We start from the raw sequence: 19,366 nt of genomic DNA, 5'->3' as shown, positions 1-19,366 counted from the left end.
GAGATCGCTCCCGGACCCCCGCTGGACCACCAGGGACTTTTGGCATCTTGAGGGACCCTCCTGACCCCCACAAGACTTGCCAAAAGTCCCTGGTGGTCCAGCAGGAGTCCCCGTTCCCTTCCCCCTATTCTAACCTCCCCCCCCCCCCCCCCGACCTTTCAGGTGCAAGTTGCGCACGCCGGCAGCCTGCTGGCACGCGATCCTCCAACACAGTGGCAAATGGCCGCTATGTCGGAGGCCTCTGGACCCACTCCCGCCCTGCCCCCGGACTGCCCCACCCCACTCCCCGGACTGTCCCTTTTGTAAAACCCCGGGACTTAACGTCCCAGGGCTTTACACACATCGCCGGACCTTTATAAAATAGGCCCGGTGCGTGTAACCCCCCCTACACACATAAATCCTCTGGATTTACACACGTAGGGCTTTTAAAATCTGGCCCTTATTGAATAGTAACTAGATACTACCAACTTGCCCACACTGAGCTGATTGGTTTATGGGGCGTTATAGCCAGTTGGTACCAACTCAGATATCCAATGGCCTGCTGTGCCACTAGATTGTGCTTCTTTTATCTGCTCTTTATTTTCACCTTATTACCTCTCCCCTACTCTTTGCTCTTGAAGGTTTGAAGGCTCGGTTGTTTGCCCTACTGCATCTACTCAATCCTGTTCCTACCACTGTTCTCTATATCTGTTCTAAGCATGCTTGAATTTGGTCACAGTATCAGTTTATATTTCTTTTGTTGGTAGATTATTTATTTATTTTTATACCACACGCTCACATGATCATGGCGGTTTACATCATAAAACTTAAATACAACATGAAAACAAAAACAATAAATCTCGTCAGCATCACTGTTTCTGTGTGTTTTGACTATCCTGTAAATGGTGAACTGATCCTATGTCCTGTTCTGCTAGTTTAATTAGGAAAATATCTGACTACCAAGTTTAGCTTAGCAGTGTTGCTTCATGATGCTTTGGGAGACTGTGCTTTAGCATGTTTCATATTCCTGCCAGAACAGCCATGTTTTAAGAGCCCTCTTGAGTTTTAAAGTCTGTCATTGTCCTTAATTGATCTGGCATGGTGTTCCAGAGGTTTGGCCAGCTACCAGACAAGCACAATCTCTGGTCTCCCCTAAATGGGCTTGTGTGTGTTTGAACAGGGCGTGAGCCTTGAAGAAAAGCTCTGCTGCCAGAGTGCATGCTTGAAAGAAACAAGCAGCTATGTACTTTTTCTGTGGTAGTAGTTCAGGAGCAGGCACGGAGGTAGAACCAGAGGCGGCCCAACACAAGTGAAGAGATAATGCAGCCAGAAAAGCCAGCCAAGGTAGTGGAGCCAGAGAACCCACTCCCAAGAATCCAGACCAAGCAGAGAAGTGAATGGCTACAGCTGGTGGCTGAGATACAAGGGACTGTGGCAGAGAGTGAGCTAAGGCACCTTGACAGAGAGAACACTATAGAAGAAATTGCAAAACAATTCCAGACTGCCAGATGTAAGACCAGGGAAGTGCTCAGTTCACCTGGAAGTAGAAGAAGCACAGCAGCCATATGAATCACCTGACTGGTGCTTTACCCTCCAGAGGGACAAGAGAGCAGAGGAAGTTAATAATATCTAATGTGCTAGGGCCAGAGAGAAGCCTGTGGACACTGCTACAGGAAAATCTGGAGAAGAGCCAGAGTTGCAGGAACAAACACAGCTGATAACAAGAAAAGAGAATGAAAGCCAAGTGAATGAACCTGCAGGGACTTTGGCTTATATGCAAGGGAGCTTATGATGGAGTTTTATAGACTGGCCTGAGGAAGTCAGCAGAGAGTAGCAAATGAAGATGCTGCAGAATAGTCAGATGGAGCACAACAGAATGGCCAGAAGGAGGCACTGCAGACTGGCCAGAGGGAGGTGCTACAGATGGAGACAATGCAAAGGAATCAGAAGATGTCATGGTAAAACTGGAAAAGAAGTAGTAACTGTAACAATGAAAGAAGAAGAAATTCAAGCTATAGAGCAAGTGAAGGGAAGTCACAACAGGAATGCCCAAGTGTAGACGAGAGTCCTGCTGGAGGAGGATTGGAATTCAGAGCTGCAGGTGGACTCATAAAGGACTATGGGTGGACATTGGACAAAGGGCACAGTGGGAAGTAGTGGTAATTAGGGCTTGGATAAGGATAACCCTAATAGGTGGGGGAGAGCATGACCCTGTATTCCCATCCTGGAGTTTGTGGCAAGAGGCCAGAAGGAGCACTGGGGATGAAAAGTTACTTCCTTGAAAGGGATTGAGTAGAGGCACTCACCCCGACAGGTGCAAGCTAAGAAGGAGGATATGTGAAGGAGTGTCCCTAAAACCACTCCTTAACCTGTACAGGACCAGGTATCGAGCCTGGTCTACCTTAAAAGCCAGAGAGAGAGTGAGGGCAGGACCCTGCTAAGCAAGACTGAGGGTGTGGATCCAGGAGAAGGCAGCTCTTGACATATCTTTGTCCTGAAATGAGTTATGTGAGTTATACTGCTGAAAGTAAACAGTTGACATGTTGTGAACTCTGTTTCTGTATATAATAAAGTGAAATCTTTAAGAAAGGAGGTGGAATCAGAATGGCCTATATCTCCAGCCTAGGAAGTTTACTCAGCTACCCCATACCCCCACACAAACCAGTTGAGACCTGCTATTGAGATATGAACTAAACCAACTCATAACTGAACACATAATTCCAGGAATCTATCACCCTCTCAATGAATTCTCATATTTCGTCTCAACTTCACTCCCTCCAACTTCATATCATGACCCCTTGTCTTTGAAATTCTTTTTCAATGGAAAATTTCCCCTTGCCATTATTTATTGAAGTCTGTGAAAATATTTTAATATTTCCCTTCTTTCCTTCAGCAAATACATTTTGAGTTTCGCAAGTCTTTTTTTTAGGATTTGCATTGTCTGTGATTCACCCACTTCTGATGATGGTTTGGAATTTTGTAAACTGAGTCATCTGATTAACTGGAAATGTAGCAATATAATGGTTTAAGCATTGTATGTATTGCAGTTTATATGGCATATGTTCTATAAAACATTCAGGAACATAATATCTTAACTTTGTCAATCAAGTAAGTTATCATATTTGTTTAGCATTATGTTTAGCAAATAAGGAGCAGGGTTAACAAAACACAAATGACTTCAGTAAGGCCTACATTCAAAGTTGCTTCTTCTGTTCTGTGTCTTTAACAAAACTATTCTGAAAGTAGGGCCAAGAATGATATTTCTCTCCAAATATTTTTGAAGAGACACACCAGGCTAAAGTTTTCATTAAGATCATTTTTCCTTTAGGGACATGATTTTAGAACTATTGTGTTTCAAAAGTAAGTGTGTGTGTGTGTGTGTGTGTGTGTGTGCGTGCTCATGCACGAAGGGCAGGGGAAGGAAGATGGAAATGGATGGCAAAGTGTTAAAAAAGGTCAGGCACACAAAGGTGGAAAATGTTCCAAAACAGGAAAATGTTCAAAGATTCATCAAACTGGCTAATCAAACCTTTCTGAAGAAATCCAAAGTATTTAAAACATTTTTTCATAGGTCCATCCATAATAGCAATTCTCCTCGGTGGACCCATAGAAAATCTGCAAATTTAATTGCACTGGAACCAGGCTGAATTCCATCTGGATGCCAATGTACTAAATTCACAAATTCAGCATCACATGCTAAAATGGCTATTAGCATGCATTCAATAGGAGAATGCATGTAATTAGCCCATTTAGCTGGGACTATGGAGATTGTTATAAATGGATGTACGTGTTGTGAGAAATGTTCTCTCCAAGCTGGGACGGAGTCTTCTTCCCATGTTATATTGTTTAAATAAATGGTGCAGGTGCTACAATGTACAGTATATGGAATTTCTGTAAAGGTCGCCTCTTCTCCTTCACTACACAGCAGCAGTAAATCTCTGTGTTCTACAGTCAATTATTCACTGAGATATCGCAAATAATTATTTGGTTGAATGTGAAAATAAATGAAATCCTAGTATGTAAATAGTTCAGAAAGTTGGCAGAATGGAACCCATACTCATCAAAGAATATTTAATATTGGCTCAAAAATTCCAGAAAATGGAAGATATACATGTAAATTCAAATTAAGACATTGGGAAGGATGAGCTGTTTCTTTTCTTGGCTGTTGTCTGTCATTACCATTGAAAGAAAAGGTTACAGCCAGAAATTACTACTCGTATGCATTAATCTGTCCCTTTTCAATACTCCTTCTTTCACAGGGGTTATATACACTGGATATACTCTGCAATTATATTTCTCATAATGCTTCAGTATTTGGGAGTTGTTAGTATTATCTAGGATCCTTACTATGGTTTGTTGAATTTAATTTGCTCTTTGCAGTCAATAGTGACCTGGGATGGTGATAATTTAATATGCATTCAGAAAGGTGAAAAAAAGAACAGAGGATGGAAACACTGGATTGAAGGGGACAAGTTATATCTGGTAAGAGTTTTGTTTTCTTTCTATCTTAACATATTGCAAATTTTAAAAATCTAGTGGGGAAAAATGTCTCAGAATGTCATGACACAAACTTTCCTTTGCAGAGTTCCTGAAACCAAAAAAAAGCACCATGGGGCAAACTTATTGTTATGTGCATTTAGCACAATCACTTTATCAACACTATATGCACAAATGCCTCTACTAAATGTCATTGTTCATCCACCATTTAGAAAACCGCAGATTAACTACAGCAGGAAAAGTCATGAGGGGGAAGAGAGATGTGAAAAACTAACCAAAAACAATTTGCATGGATTTTTCCTGGGGATTGTATAGTGATTACTGAGCAACATCTGATTTCCATTGGATTCATCCACTTTCTGATTGTCTGTATCAGTCTATCCTCTTCAGTGCTATATTAAATCACCATATATATGAATGTCTCTTAAATTGGTTGTTACCCTTTCTTTCTTATAAACTGTGCAAGGATGTTAAATAGTTAATGAAGTTTACAAGGATAGAACCACAGAAAATCAATTTTGATGATTTTCAGTAGTCCATTCTGCATGTATGCATTTTGAACATGTGCCTACTTTGGCTAGACAAATTTCAGGACACACTTCAGACATCTATCCTGTCAGTTTTATATAGTTGTAGTATATTACCCAACACATTTTATTATGGTTGTATGTTCAACATCTGCTGAGCAACTGCTTGTAGCATACAATTTATATCACATATTACCGTTAAATAGGTAAATTGCTTGCTGCGATCTCTTGCACTGTAGTATTAACTCAAAGCCTAATTATGCTCAATTTATTGCTCTATGCCCGGAATTTCTGTCCAGATGCAATATATTCTGCTCATGTCAAATTAGGATAAGTAACTCTTGGTATTCCATTGCATACTAAAATTAAAATGCATGGGACATATTATGGCTGTTAGCTATTTCAGGCTCTATATGTGCACATTTTCTCTTAGTCATAGGGTATGGAAACCAGGGGTATTCACTGTAATAAAAATCTATTAAGAAAGATATCTTAGACAGAATCCTAGCTTCAGTCCTCTAAAATAAATACAGCTTTAGTAGGGATGGTTCAATAAGCAAAGGCCAGACCAGAAAATTGTTCCAAGATTGCAGAGTCTTAGTTCTGCTACACTGAGACAAAAAAAAAGATATATTACAAAATGGCGATCTGAAGAGAAACACTGTTATGGCTTGCGGTGGAAATAAAAGTGGTTTTGGTGTTAGGAACAAATAAATGAGGGGATACACAAGGATACTAGAGGCCTGACAAAGACAATCAGAGATGCCAGCAGGGAACTGGCAGAAGCCAAGTAAAGACATTGTACTTCTCTTGCCTACAGATGCACATTGTCTGTCCTTAACCGAAAAAAAAGATAACTTATTCTGAAAATAATCTGATAATTAATATATGAAATATATATATATATGTGTGTGTATTTTGAACAATAGCTTGCTTTTAAATATATATTACTTTCACATTTTTGTACTATTGGTAATATAGACATTTGGTAATGCTTCAGATTTGTCACCTTAGGCAACAGTATTTACCATGCTACTAGTGTTCTACAATTTGTTCAAAGAAGACATAGAGACAAAACTGCTTGCTTGCTGTTCAACTTTTTTTTTATTTCAAAACTGCACATAGTGCAGGAATTACAGGGAGGAAGGATATATAGATTTCTAGATACTCCACAAAGCCTTCAATAAATGTTATTTCTCTTTGTATAGCACACTCACCTCAATGCACTAAAACTAGTATAACAAAGGTATTTCAAATGTGTAGCAGTATTGTAGAAACTGTGTTAAGGCTATAGCAAAAGGTTAGAAGACGCTAAAAACAAAGCTGTGCCCTTTGTGCACAGCTCAGTGTTTCAAAAGTACTCAAGAGAACTGATACCCTGCATCCATGAAATATTTAGCTGTTAATACTCGAATCAGCTAAAGTATAGTTTTCCTGAACTTCTGGGAAAAGCCATTTTAGCAAGCGAGGTGCAAATAATTTTAGACTCATTGGACTGGTCCATGTGAAACAACTTGTAATACTATTCCAAGGGCTCAGGAGAAGTGCCAAGGAAATGACTGAGTAATTTCAAAACAATGGCAGCAGTAACCTTCTAACTTTATGCAGTATGAGCTGACTGTCATATTTAGCATTAGGGAAGCCATTTGTTTCTATTCCTGTAGCATTTACTATAGATGCACAGTGGGTGGGGTAATTTTCCCCTGAATTACCATGTAGAAAATGTTGTCAGGCAAGCAGATAAAAGCTGAACTCAATGGGTCCTGATCTTCATTTCAACCTAAACTAACTATAAAACAATAAGTACTACCATTTTCCATGCACATTTTTTAAACAGTATTAATAGACAGTACAGATTATGGCTTTATTTAAAAACTACTTTTTTTTTAGTTATAATTACATAGAAAAATAAATTCCCTATACACAACCAGTGAATAACTTCAAAGCACTATACAGATTCAAAGTAATACTGGACACATTTTTGAAGGAAATTGAATAATATTTATCTTCTTACATTTATAAAACCGCTTATCCACTAGGGGCTCTAAGCAAGCAACAAAACATACAACATATAATATAATGATATAATTAAACTCTAGGGAAAAATTCTGATTCAGGATCTTGTGCTGATTGCCATGTTTGGGACTGGGAATGACTGCTTTCACTACTACAGCTGACCTGGAAACTAATATGCAGTATTGTACTCTTTCTTCTGGAGGAGCACAGACTATGACAGCTGAAAAGGATTGTAAGGTGCATTCAGCCTGCCCGACTGGCTTTCTTTGAATGTAACTAATTATGTGGCCTGCCAGACCTGGGATTTTTCTTCATATGGATTGATTTTGTACAGTTGGCACATTAGCTAATTAATTTTTAAATGTTAAAATTATGGCTAAATGTAGTAGTGTTTTACCTGCAAAGACAAAACTGACCAGTTCCTCTGCTATATTTAGAATTGGTCCAAAGGGTAGCCATATGAAAACAAACTGAAATTGAATTTGCTTATTATAAACTGTACTGAAACTCAGTCCAAATATACAACTGAAAACTATGGAGTTGATTGACTAAAGTGCACTACTGCATTACTGTGTGTTAACACACTTTAGTAAATAGGCTTCATTCTCTGTTATGTAAGCTGTGTTTCAAGTGGCTGCTAATGTACTTAAATGCACATTATGCTGGCCAACTTTTAGCATGGCTTAGTAAATCAGCCTCTGTGTACCTCAGGGATCTTCTTTATCCGTCACTCTTTTTACAGATACATGTCGCCTTTGTGTCAATTCCTGGCTGGTTTAGGGTTTACACACATTCAATTTCTTGTTCCAATTAAAGACACTATCGATAATGCCTTAAAATTAATCCAACTTTATCTTTCTGCTATCAGACAGTTACTAACCCATATGAAATTAGTTTTCAACCTAAATAAAACTGAAATTATACTATTAAATAGAAAAACAATCCTCACTGATTCTCTTTCTTTTAAAATAGATAATTCTGAAATTGAAATAGCCAGCCACGCTAGAGATTTGGGGGGTAATTATTGACAGCAATTGAAATCTGAGAAAACATATTAGTAAAAAAATTAAAGATGGTTATAATAAACTCCTTGTCTTAAGACAACTAAAACCACTTCCTACTTTGGATAACTTCCGTACGGTTTTACAATCGTTACTATTCTCAGATCTGGATTATTGCAACTCTCTTTTACTAGGCCTCCCAGGTTGTACTTAAGGCCATTACAACTATTACAAAATGCAGCAGTGAGAGTATTAACAGGTGGCACAAAGTTTGACCATATTACTCCAATCTTAAGCTCTTTACATTGGCTTCCTGTGAAATTCAGAATTGACTTTAAAGTACTCTGTCTCTTACATAAGTTTATTTATGGAAAAATACTGAATGGCTTAATGCTGCCCTACATTGTAGACCCCACAACGAAATCTCAGATCAGCCAATAAAGGCCTTTTGGCTGTCCCCTCTATTCGATCAGCCCATTTGAGTGAGGTAAGAGATACAACTATTTCAATTGCAGGGCCAAAGGTTTGGAACTCTTTACCACCTGACCTGAAATTGCAGGCTGATTTTAAATCTTTTAAAAAAATCTTAAAACATGGCTTTTTAAAAAGGCTTTTGAACTAGGCTACGCTTACTTGATATGACCGATGTGTTCACTCATTAAATTTGTTGCTGATAAGTATGTGAGATTTGAAGGAGTTTCTAATGATATGCCGGACACGTTTTGTGACAGGAGGCTGTTTTTATTCACTTTATTTTATTGTGTTTTTATCTTCATTTATTTTAAATTATTTTTTTACTATGTCTCCACTATTATTAATTTGATATTTTTAATGATATTTTAAGTCTGTATTTATAATTTCACCTTTTTGTTTTATATTGTAGTGTATCTTTATTTCTTTTTAATGTAAACTGTTGTGATAGTACACGAAATAACGGTATATAAAGGTTTAAAATAAATAAATAGCTAGTCCCCCGTTTATACTATGAACATCATCTACGGGTGCTACTATAAGCAGGTTTAGGGGTGCAGGGATCTGTCTGCTGCAAGTCATTGCCAGCTGCCTTCCCACCTTATTTGCGATCCTAAATCAGGGAAAAGGCGTGATTCTCCTCAGAAATAGATTTTTATTTATCAGATTTGGCAAGACATAGTATTTAGAAAATAACAATTCTTATCTCTAACATCCTGGTCACTAAGCACCAGTTTTCCCTAAAGAAAGTTCTGTATCATGGGTGGTAACAAAACATAACAAGAAAATAATGTGCGGAAAGCAATGCACTGGACAATAACCATTAACAAAAGGATTTTATTTATAAGTAAGCACACATCAGTTGTGCATAATTCTAAACAAACAGTTCAAATGTGGTGTACAAAGAAGGAACAATTCCAAAAAACAAAAAAGGAGCACTGCTGCACGCAAACAATCAATTCAAACAAAAGAATGTGCAACATAAATTCAATGTCCACACAAAGTTCAATAGTAGAGTGTATTCATTCAAAACGGCAACTCTACAGTGTTATCATAACAAATTTGTGTATAAAGCGAGTCCCCCGACACAGACCCGAGTTTCGCTGCAAGGCTGCGTCGGGAGGGACAGACAGAACTTTAGTTATTCTAAAAAGTAAAACAGAAAATGTACTAAAAGCCAATAGTTAAACACGGTGGACAACAAGGTAGATGGAAGTGGCATATTTTAAAATGTAAAAAAACTTCAAAGCATACCTGTGTAGAATTCAACATTCAGCGTCACTGGGAGTGCAATAATAACATGTAACTAGTAGCCATTTAACATGAACATTTTTGGCATGAAAATTCAGCAACCAATCAGAAGAAGACACTGCAAATCAGACGTGAAAGAGAACTCTCATAGCAAGGTGGAAACAGAAGGAGAGGACCTAGGGGAGGACTAGGTAAAATAGCGCCATTCAATTTCTTTATTTAGACCATGAGGTATTAAATTATTCAAATTAAAAATCCACCTCTGTTCTCCTCGAATTAGGATTTCTAAGAAGTTGCCCCCACGATGTGGGGGAAAGATCACATCGATTACAAAAAATCAGAGATCAGAGATGTTTTGTGAATGGTCAGTCCAATGTGGCTCTAATGGAGCATTTTCCCGGAGATTGCGAAGACTAGATCTGTGCTGAATTATCCTAGTTTTGATTGCCCTCGTTGTTTTTCCAACATAAATTTTCTGACACGGACAAAAATATTGTAAATTACACCAGATGTCAAGCATTTCGAGTTGAAATTTAGTACATAGGTTTTTTTAGACTGAGGGTGGGTGAAAGAAGTTAAAGACAGCTATAGAGAGCAAACTGAACATCCTTCACAAGGATTGTGACCATTGTAAGTGGAAGGAGTACTGCTTAGTGGATGTAATTCTGAGTGGACTAGTAAATCTCGTAGATTCTTACCTCTATGAAAGGTAAAATGAATAGGGTATTTGAAAGTATTGTGTATATATAACAAAGGCCAGTAATGGCGAATGATGGATACCACTGTTTTACTATGAACTGAGTAAGGTAAAATGCAATTTATAACACCATCAGAGGATCTGGGTTGAGGTATGAAGAGTAAATCTCAATTAGCAAATAAAGGTCTTTTGAAAGCTTTTTTCAAGAGCGTATGGGGTACCCCCTTTCCTTAAAATGAGTCATCGTTTCCTGGGTTTTTGAAATATAGTCAGATTTTGAAGTGCAGAGACGTCTAAGCCTTAGAAATTGTCCAGATGGGATATTGTTTTTCAAAACTTGGGGGTGGTGGCTGTCAAAAGATAGAAGTATATTGCGGTTAGTCGCTTTTCTAAAGATAGATGTCACAAAACTATGGGAGTCATAAGAGATACTGATCTCAAGGAAAGAGATCTTAGAGGGGTGTATGTTAAAGTTAAACTGTAGGTTGGGGTTGCAGCTGTTTAACCAATCTAAAAACATAAAGAACTGGATGTCTGTGCCCAACCAAATCATGAAGACATCGTCAATGTAGTGAACCCAAAAGTAGATATTAGACCACCAAGAAGAGGGATATATAAACTGATCTTCAAAATTGGCAACGTATAGGCATGCAATGCTATATAAATTTATGTTGCACATTCTTTTGTTTGATTTGATTGGGTGTACAAACAAGGACCACCACATTTGAACTGTTTGTTTAGAACTATGCACAACTGATGTGTGCTTACTTATAAATAAAATCATTTTGTTAATGGTTATTGTCCATTGCATTGCTTGCTGCACATTATTTTCTTGTTGTATTTATCCATATATATGTGCTGTTTACTCCGCCCTTGCTCTGTGCTTTTGCCTGTAACAAAACATGCCATAAACCTTAGCCTGCTTAATATGTTAATACTTAAGGCTAACTTACTCACCCTGGATCCCAATTTCAGGCAATAATTCTGTTCACCTCTAAAACAGGCTCTGTCTGGAAAGCTGGAGAATGTGGGAAGGGGAGAGGCTTGCTTCCTGAGCTTGGTACTGGAAGAATAGGCAGGCTGTCCAGGAAGGAGAATAGCTTCTGGCTCTGGTGCTTGCCGGTTCTCTGGGCTTGTTCTCACCCTTCACTGTCTATGACTCAGTGTCACTCTCTGTACCTGAGCCAAGGTCTCCTCTCTCTGAACATCTGGCCATACCTAGTCTGGTCCCTTCTCCATAGCAGGGAGTGTTGGTCTGCTTCTGGCCCCTCTTTCACTTTCAGGGATGCTTTGGCACAGGTTTCAGGGTTGCTCTCTGGGTTTTCTCCCAGGGTTTGCGTTCAGGGTTTTTGCCTTCCTTTTTTCTTCCTTGCCCCCCTGTCTTATACTTTTCAGCTGATAAATATGTATAAGCTCATATATAACCTCGAGGTGTAAGGAGGGTCTTTTGCCGCATTGCAGGTCTTTTTCTCCCTCCACATTACTTTGGGGGGGGGGGGGGGGGTCCTGCCATGTTGCAGGTCTTCTTTCCCCTCCCATTCCTTCGAGGAGAGAACTGCCACATCTGTATGCCAAGCTGTATGTCAGAATGTTTTTCTCCATCTCAGGCTGCCCCACCTCTTCCTTCTAAGCATGGGGGGCTTTATGACCTCTGCACTCTGCTTTGGCAAAACCAGGACTCTTGCTTATGCTTTAGTCATATTGTCCTTCTATCTGGTTTCTTTATTTAAACAGGCCCCTACAAACAGGCACATCTGATAAGGTATCCTTCAGTGTATCAAGACAAGGCCTCTTCATTTTCCACAGAAATAAGGTTTTAAAGTTCACCTGGGCAAAGGTCCTTCTTCTTTCTTGCTGTGACAGTGCCTTTTGGGGCCTGTCAGAATTAGGCCTGTACATGGCTATTATAATTCATATTTGGTGTTTCATTGGTAAACATGAGATATCTCCCTATACTACAATACTGGGGTTCAAGTACAGTGGGGAGAGGAAGGCAGTTAGCTTCCTGGGCCTCTGGCATGGTCAATATTTCTTAATTCCAATTGTTCACATTCCAGCTGGATAAGGCCCATCAGGTACAATAGAACCGAAAAAAGGAGCAAGAAAGATCAAAGAAACAGTCAGTCCAGTCGCCATCCATTCAACCCAAGGAAAACAGAAAAAATAAACAATAGAGTCCTTGGTGGTGTCCAAAATAAACTGTTCAACTTAAAGATAAGATTCCAGGCCAAAATTGAGAAAATTAGAAACAGCATAAAAAATATTAGTTTCCTCCCATTCTAGAGCTCCTTGCTGGTCTCCTTTCTCCTGCATGAGCATCCATGTTAAAGATATCCTCCCCTTGTATGGTAGGATAATTGGTGTGTACTTCCAACATATAAAATTCCAACAAGTACAAAAATATCCAACTGCAAGCTCAAAAATTTCCAGGTCTCTTGAGTTCTTTGGTCAAGAGTCCACAATTATTCTCATGCTTTCTTTTCTCTGATCGCTTAGGCAAATAGATCTTTGATGCAGCCTTTCAGGATCTGGGGGGGGGGGGGGGGGGGGGGGGGTGAAGGGATGTCCTTCCCTCCAGACTGAATCAATCTTCTCAAAAAACTCTTCTACTCTAATCACAGCTCTTCACTGCAGATCAAGGCTCCCAGGGATGAGGCAATGACCAAACAGCCAAACTCCTACTCCTTCTCCAGTCGCCTTCCCACTTATCTCTAATCCTCTAGCTCCTTTCCACTGAATCACCGTGCATGCTCCAGGTGGTTTCTACCCCAAAAGGTGGGGCTACATCCAGAAGAGGATTCTAAAAACATCTAAACTCCCTCCCACTGCCCAGAATGGAAAAATATTGAGTAAAATTGCTAGTAACTGGCAAAGCCTTGTCACATGTGGAAGGGAAACTAAGATAAAACACTATGAGGGCAATATTCAAAAGCCATTTGGATGGATAAATGGCAAAATGGCGATATTCATTGCCACATGCGGCTACATTCTAGCTGCCAAACGAGTTTACTAACAAGTTATATGGCTAGAATGTAGCCGCATAAATTGAGGGTGGGCTGCAGGTGGGCGGGAAGCATTTGGTAGCACCATAGGGCTGTCCCAAAGTTAGCCGGATATACTTATCTGGCTAACTTTAAGATAGCTGGGTATATTCAGTGGCACAGCATATCCCATTTAAGTTAGTTGGATAGGTGTATCCGGCTAACTTAACTAGCCACCCTGTGACTGAATATTAGCCCCTATAAACAGTATATAAGACTAAACTGGGATCCCATGACAATAGGAAAGTTGAATCACACTAAAGTTGTCAAGAATTCTGCTGCTGAAAATTCCAAATTATTAGACCCTAGATATCATAGTTACTATCTGGCAACCAAAGGGAGCACCAATTTATTTTTACACAAACATACTGTCTACCTTCCTGCTGTTTTATGATATTTTCTGGCCTGTCCTTTTATCAGTTCCCTTGTTGCCTCTGTTCTTCTACGAAATTGTTCTTCTAAGAAATTATGATGTGCAGCTTTAATCAGAGAGTATGTAAAATTACACCATTCATGGGCAATTTGATTGCATTTTCATTTTTATAGTTTTGCATGGTTCAATTGAAGTGTCACAGAGGAAATACACCATTCTGCAATGCTTTTTATTGATTAGTTGTGTGATGTACCACTTTTACTAGTAAAGCCATTGCTCTGCCAGGGATCAAAGGGATGGAATCAAACAGAAAGCATCAAGCAACAGCTCTGAGACTTTGTTTGGGGTCTCTATAATAGTCAGTTTTTGGCACCTTATAGATATCATATGGAAAGTAGACATGGCCACTTCAAATTCCAGGACCCTCAAATTCCCATGAGGAATTGTAGGTGATAATATCACTCTATTTAGATCCAAGGGAGTAATATTTGAATATCAGGCAAACAGGGAGCATTAATGATATAAATTGCATTGAAATAACATATAGCAAAGACGTAGAAATAAAAAATGGATGAGTGAAAGTGCTTGCTGTACAGGTATTTCTCAGTTTTGCAGACTATTGTGGACACATCTGAAGAAGGGATAGTATCATACTGGGGGTCTGGCAAAGGCTTGCTGCACTCAGACAGAAGACGGAGGGATTAGGCCTCTTTAGAGTATAAATATACCTAAATACAGTTCTCTATATTAATGCGGTTTATTTACAAGATACAGAAGTCGAGGGAAGATAGCACACATTATAGAATAAAAAAACAGAACCAAACAATTCCTGACCTTAATTGAATTCTGCCCATACAACCAGTAGTTCCCTCACTGTTGAGGGCTAGGCTAGGTCTAGGTCTATTAATCCCTTCAAACTCTATGTTCAATGTCCTTTTTGTGGTTATCTGACCTCCCAATTGCTGCTTGTAGCCAGCATTTCCCAGCTTCTGCTTTGTCCTGTTTCTCCTGGAAAAAATAGGTATGTCTACCTGGTAAACAGGCCCAGCAGCACTTTGTGAAGGATGAGAGAGAGACTAGCCATAGTAGCATCATCCTAGATAGGTATTTATATTTCTATGGGAGGCCCACCTAGTAACTCGAGGTGAGGTTTAGGTATTAGTGTAGGGGGTTAGGGGCCACTTTGACATTCAATGTGAGACATACGAACAGAACAGTGCTCTCTTGTGAAGATTTGATGACCCTCGGAGTGAGGAAACTCACCCAAAGATGAGATTTGTGCAAGGAGGGTCATCAAATCTTCACAAGAGAGCACTGTTCTGTTCGTATGTCTCACATTGAATGTCAAAGTGGCCCCTAACCCTTACACTCATACCTAAACCTCACCTCGAGTTACTTGGTGGGCCTCCCATAGAGATATAATACCAATCTAGGGGCAGGGAATTATGGCTAGGTTTGTTCTCTCTCTCTCTCTTATAAACATGGTTCCCCCAGTGGTTATATGTAGGAAATACCAAAAATATTATACAATTTGCAGTAACTTAGCTCTTCACATACAGGCGGATTTTAAAAGCCCTGCTCACGTAAATCCGCCCGGATTTATGCGAGCAGGTCCTTGTGCGCTGGCGCGCCTATTTTCCATAGGCCACCGGCACGCGCAGAACCCCAGGACGCGCGTAGGTCCCGGGGTTTTTGGTCGGGGGCGTGTCGGGAGCGGGGCCGAACGACGCGGCGTTTTGGGGGCGGGACGCAGCGTTTTGGGGGCGGGCCTGGGGGCGTGGTTTCAGGCTGGGGCATTCCGGGGGCGTGGCCGCGCCCTCCGGAACCGCCCCCGGGTTGGGTCTCGGCGCGCCAGCAGGCCGCTGGCGCGCGTGGATTTACATCTCCTTCCGGGAGGCGTAAATCCATGGATAAAGGTAGGGGGGGGGGGTTTAGATAGGGCCGGGGGGGTGGGTTAGGTAGAGGAAGGGAGGGGAAGGTGAGGGAAGGGTGAAAGAGAGTTCCCTCCGAGGCCGAACAGGAAGGAACAATTAATAGGGCTAACTTCGAAATTCTCAGCATTGGGACAAAAACCATGCATACTTTTTATCCAGGGACTTTATCACAATTTTCAAAGTGAAAGCATATAGCGTTCTTTCATTTTGAAACTTGCTGTCATGTGCGGCCACTTGCAACAGTTTCTTTCTGAAAGTAGAATTTTGCTGGAAAAAGTACACAAGTAGAGTTGAAAATGCAGTCCTTGAGGATAACTTTAAAACAAATTTGCACGGCCCTATATATGCATGTATGTGACAATGCAGAGATCTACTACAGTATTTTATAACCTGTGCATATCTGATCCGTGCAAATTATAAAATATGTGTATGTCGCCCCCCCCCCCAACATAAGCGCATATGTCTGATTATGTGCGAATATCAGTAATGCACTGAAAGTGCTATTTCTGTTTTATATGCATACACGCATAAATTTTACCCATGAAAAAAAATATAACTTGCAAAACCCCGATTTATATGCAGAAGTGTAATCTGAAAGTTGGAATATAAATCAAATAACTAAATGAATAAATAAATAAATAATCTAGACAGAGCTTCCATACTGGTATGATAACTTTTAGACTGGCAGGACAGCCTTCTGCAGTAGCTCTGGCCTTTCCAATTGTTTTGTCACTTTTGAAAGTTTTCGCTTACAATGATTTACCTAAAGCAAGGCCAAGATCACCAATGATATGGAAAGTGGAACTTATTCTGCAGTGCAATAGGCCCACAAGTTAATTTAAATTTTGTTTCAGGGCCTAAAAAGCTGAATTTTAAAAACCCAGCAAGCACCAAACCCCAGGAGATATGCGCACAAGTTGGGCTGCGCACGCTGAGTGGATTTTAAAAGCTGCCTAGATATGCACGGATTCGCCTCTACATGCACAAATGAAACATTCAAAAAAGGGGTGGGGCATGGTCTGAGCAGGACATGGGCGTTTCTGGATTGTAACTTGAAATTAGCACGCAAATACGCGCACAGGCGCGCACTGGGGTCCCCAACTACATAACTCTACTTTTGCTATGGATCTTGCGCAAGTTATAAAATAAAGATAAAGAGACAGCTTGGCGGGGTTTTAAGGGCCAGGGCTAACAGAGGAGAAGGGAGGCTATTAAACTAGGGGGGTTTGGAAATCCTATTCCTTACCTGAGTGAACGGGAAACGAACTGATAAAAGTGGCAAACGCGTTGGCGCACATCCCTTTTAAAATCCCCCCACTTATGCGGTATGAGCAGCATTTGTGCGAATAGCAATGGGTCCACTTAAAATTCTGCGCACATGTGCATGCGGTCAGGCTATTTTATAGAATTCGTGCATGTACGCATGTATGTTATAAAATGGTTGTGTCCCTGGATGTGGGCCGACGAACATGAGCACATGTGCACCCATGCACTTGTTTAAAAGTAACTATCACAGTGATGTTGCACACTTACATAACATGTTATAATGATGGTGTTTCTGCGTGCTGTGTAGCAAGTACTACAAATATTTTTTCATCAGTTGCTATGTAAACAGTAAAACTGTGACCTATTGTAATTTTCTAGTCACCCATTGTTTTCTCATTACAGGAGCTGACCTGTGAAGATCAGGTGTGCCAACAAGTATTTAAGAAGAAAAATTAAACTGCTCAGGAAACCTCCTGAATATCACATCATAAAACATTGTAATTTCTATTATAAAAAACTGTTGGAGGCTATTTAACCTTGCTTTGAAACGTTTGTACAAGCTTACTATTTTGTAAAGGAAGACAAAAAATAAAAATATATACAATCAGAAACTATAATGCATAAAGTTTGGTTCTGGGATGCATTCAATGGCTAAAATAAAAGTTAATTTTGCTAATTATATTTATAGATCTAAGGGGTGCAGTTTCAAAGGGAACCAGCTAGCTAGATTTACCCAAGTTCTGGTTGTCTCATCTCAAAAAAGACAAAGCGGACGTTGAAAAGGTATAGAGGATGGGCGACAAAAATGATAAAGGGGATGGAAAAGCTCCCTTATGCAGAAAGACTAAACAGATTAGTGCTTTTTAGCTTGGAAAAGAGACAACTGAGAGGGGATATGATTGAAATTTATAAAATCATGAGTGGCATGGAACGGGTAAATAGGCAATGGTTATTTATCAGTTCAAACAACAATAGGACTAGAAGACATTCCAAAAAAAGTAGTAGGTGACAAATTTAAATCATATTTTTTTCACTCAAAGCATAAGCAAGCTATGGAATCACTTGCTGGAGGATGTGGTCAAGGATTGTACACATTCCTGAAGGAAAAGTCCATAACCAGCTGTTAGCCAGGTAGACTTGGGAAAGCCAGCGCTTATCCTTGGGAGTGAGATATAAGAAATAGATCAACTATTTGGAATCTGGCAGGTTCTTATAACCCAGAATGGCCACTGTTGGAGACAGAATGCTGGGCTCAATGGACCTTGGTCTGATCCAGCATGGCATGTTCTTATATGAGAATTTCCCCCTTCAACAGCTAAATTTAGCTAGCTGACAATGGATTTAGGTTGGGGGAAAAGAAAGTTAAGTGGCTAGCGCTGAAAATTAGCACTAGCCACCTATCTTGGCTGGCCTTACCTAGGTACAGGGGTAAGTATGCTCCCAAACCACTGACATCTCCAATTTCCCAGCAAATTCCTACTATTTTAAGGCAACTCCCTCTGAAGCCCTGTCTTAAACTTCCATTCACCCAATGTTCAAAAAATAAACTTCCCCCATCTTCCTTCTCAAACCCCCCCCCCTTCCACCTACCAATGACAAATCAACAAAGTTCCCCATTCCCCTTCTCACCTAATTTAAAACAAAAAAGAAGCCCCTTGACACCTTCTCCCACCCACCTCCTACTGGCCCAGCATCCAGAATTGCTCTGACATTGGGACGGTAGGTGGTAAAGCCTTGCTGGCTCAGCATTGAGCTTTAGCAGGGTTTGGTAAGGGGATGGGGGATCAAGGGAATTTATGTTTTAGTCATTGGACATGTGGGAGGGGGATTTATGGAGCTGACCAGAGGGACTTTAATTTTTTGTATATTGGGTAACTTCCTTTTAATCATTGGGTGGAAGGAAGTTCAATAAGGTTTCCAAATGCATGGAAACCATGCAGTACCTAATATAGAAGAAGTGTAACAGGCTTCTCTCGTCTCTGCCTCCTGTATATTTTTAGCTCACGCTCTCGTCAAAGCCTTTCCCCTTGGTTTCTCTTACTTCTAGAATTCTTTCCTCTTTGCAACATACCACATTCGCTTTCTCAAGAACATCAAGACTGACATCTAGACTTCTTCAGAGAGACATTCCATTGGTCTTCAAGAAAATCTGATTCCAGGGGTGGCCGACTCTGGTCCTTGAGAGCCACAAACAAGCCTGGTTTTCAGAATATACACAATGAATATGCATGCGATATTTTGGCATACAATGGTGACAGTGTGTGCATGGAACGGCTGCCCTATGAGGAAAGGGTAAAAATGCTAGGGCTGTTC

General features: G+C 40.1%; 1 protein-coding gene across 2 annotated transcripts in view; it reads left to right on the top strand.

Annotated features, from left to right (window-relative positions):
• RBP2 (retinol binding protein 2) overlaps positions 1-17,635 on the top strand; it is an 84,875-nt gene extending 67,240 nt beyond the window's left edge. For both annotated transcript variants that reach the window (XM_029616485.1, XM_029616484.1), the window contains 2 exons: positions 4,360-4,461; positions 17,456-17,635. In XM_029616485.1, coding sequence (XP_029472345.1) covers positions 4,360-4,461; positions 17,456-17,509 — 156 coding nt within the window. In that variant the 3' untranslated portion in view covers positions 17,510-17,635. The remainder of the gene's footprint in view (positions 1-4,359; positions 4,462-17,455) is intronic.
• The last annotated feature ends 1,731 nt before the right edge of the window (positions 17,636-19,366 follow it).

Source organism: Rhinatrema bivittatum, chromosome 9 (assembly GCF_901001135.1).
Source record: "Rhinatrema bivittatum chromosome 9, aRhiBiv1.1, whole genome shotgun sequence".
Lineage (NCBI taxonomy): Eukaryota > Metazoa > Chordata > Amphibia > Gymnophiona > Rhinatrematidae > Rhinatrema > Rhinatrema bivittatum.
The sequence above is the reverse complement of the archived record's forward strand: the minus strand, read 5'-3'. Positions and strand labels throughout refer to the sequence as shown.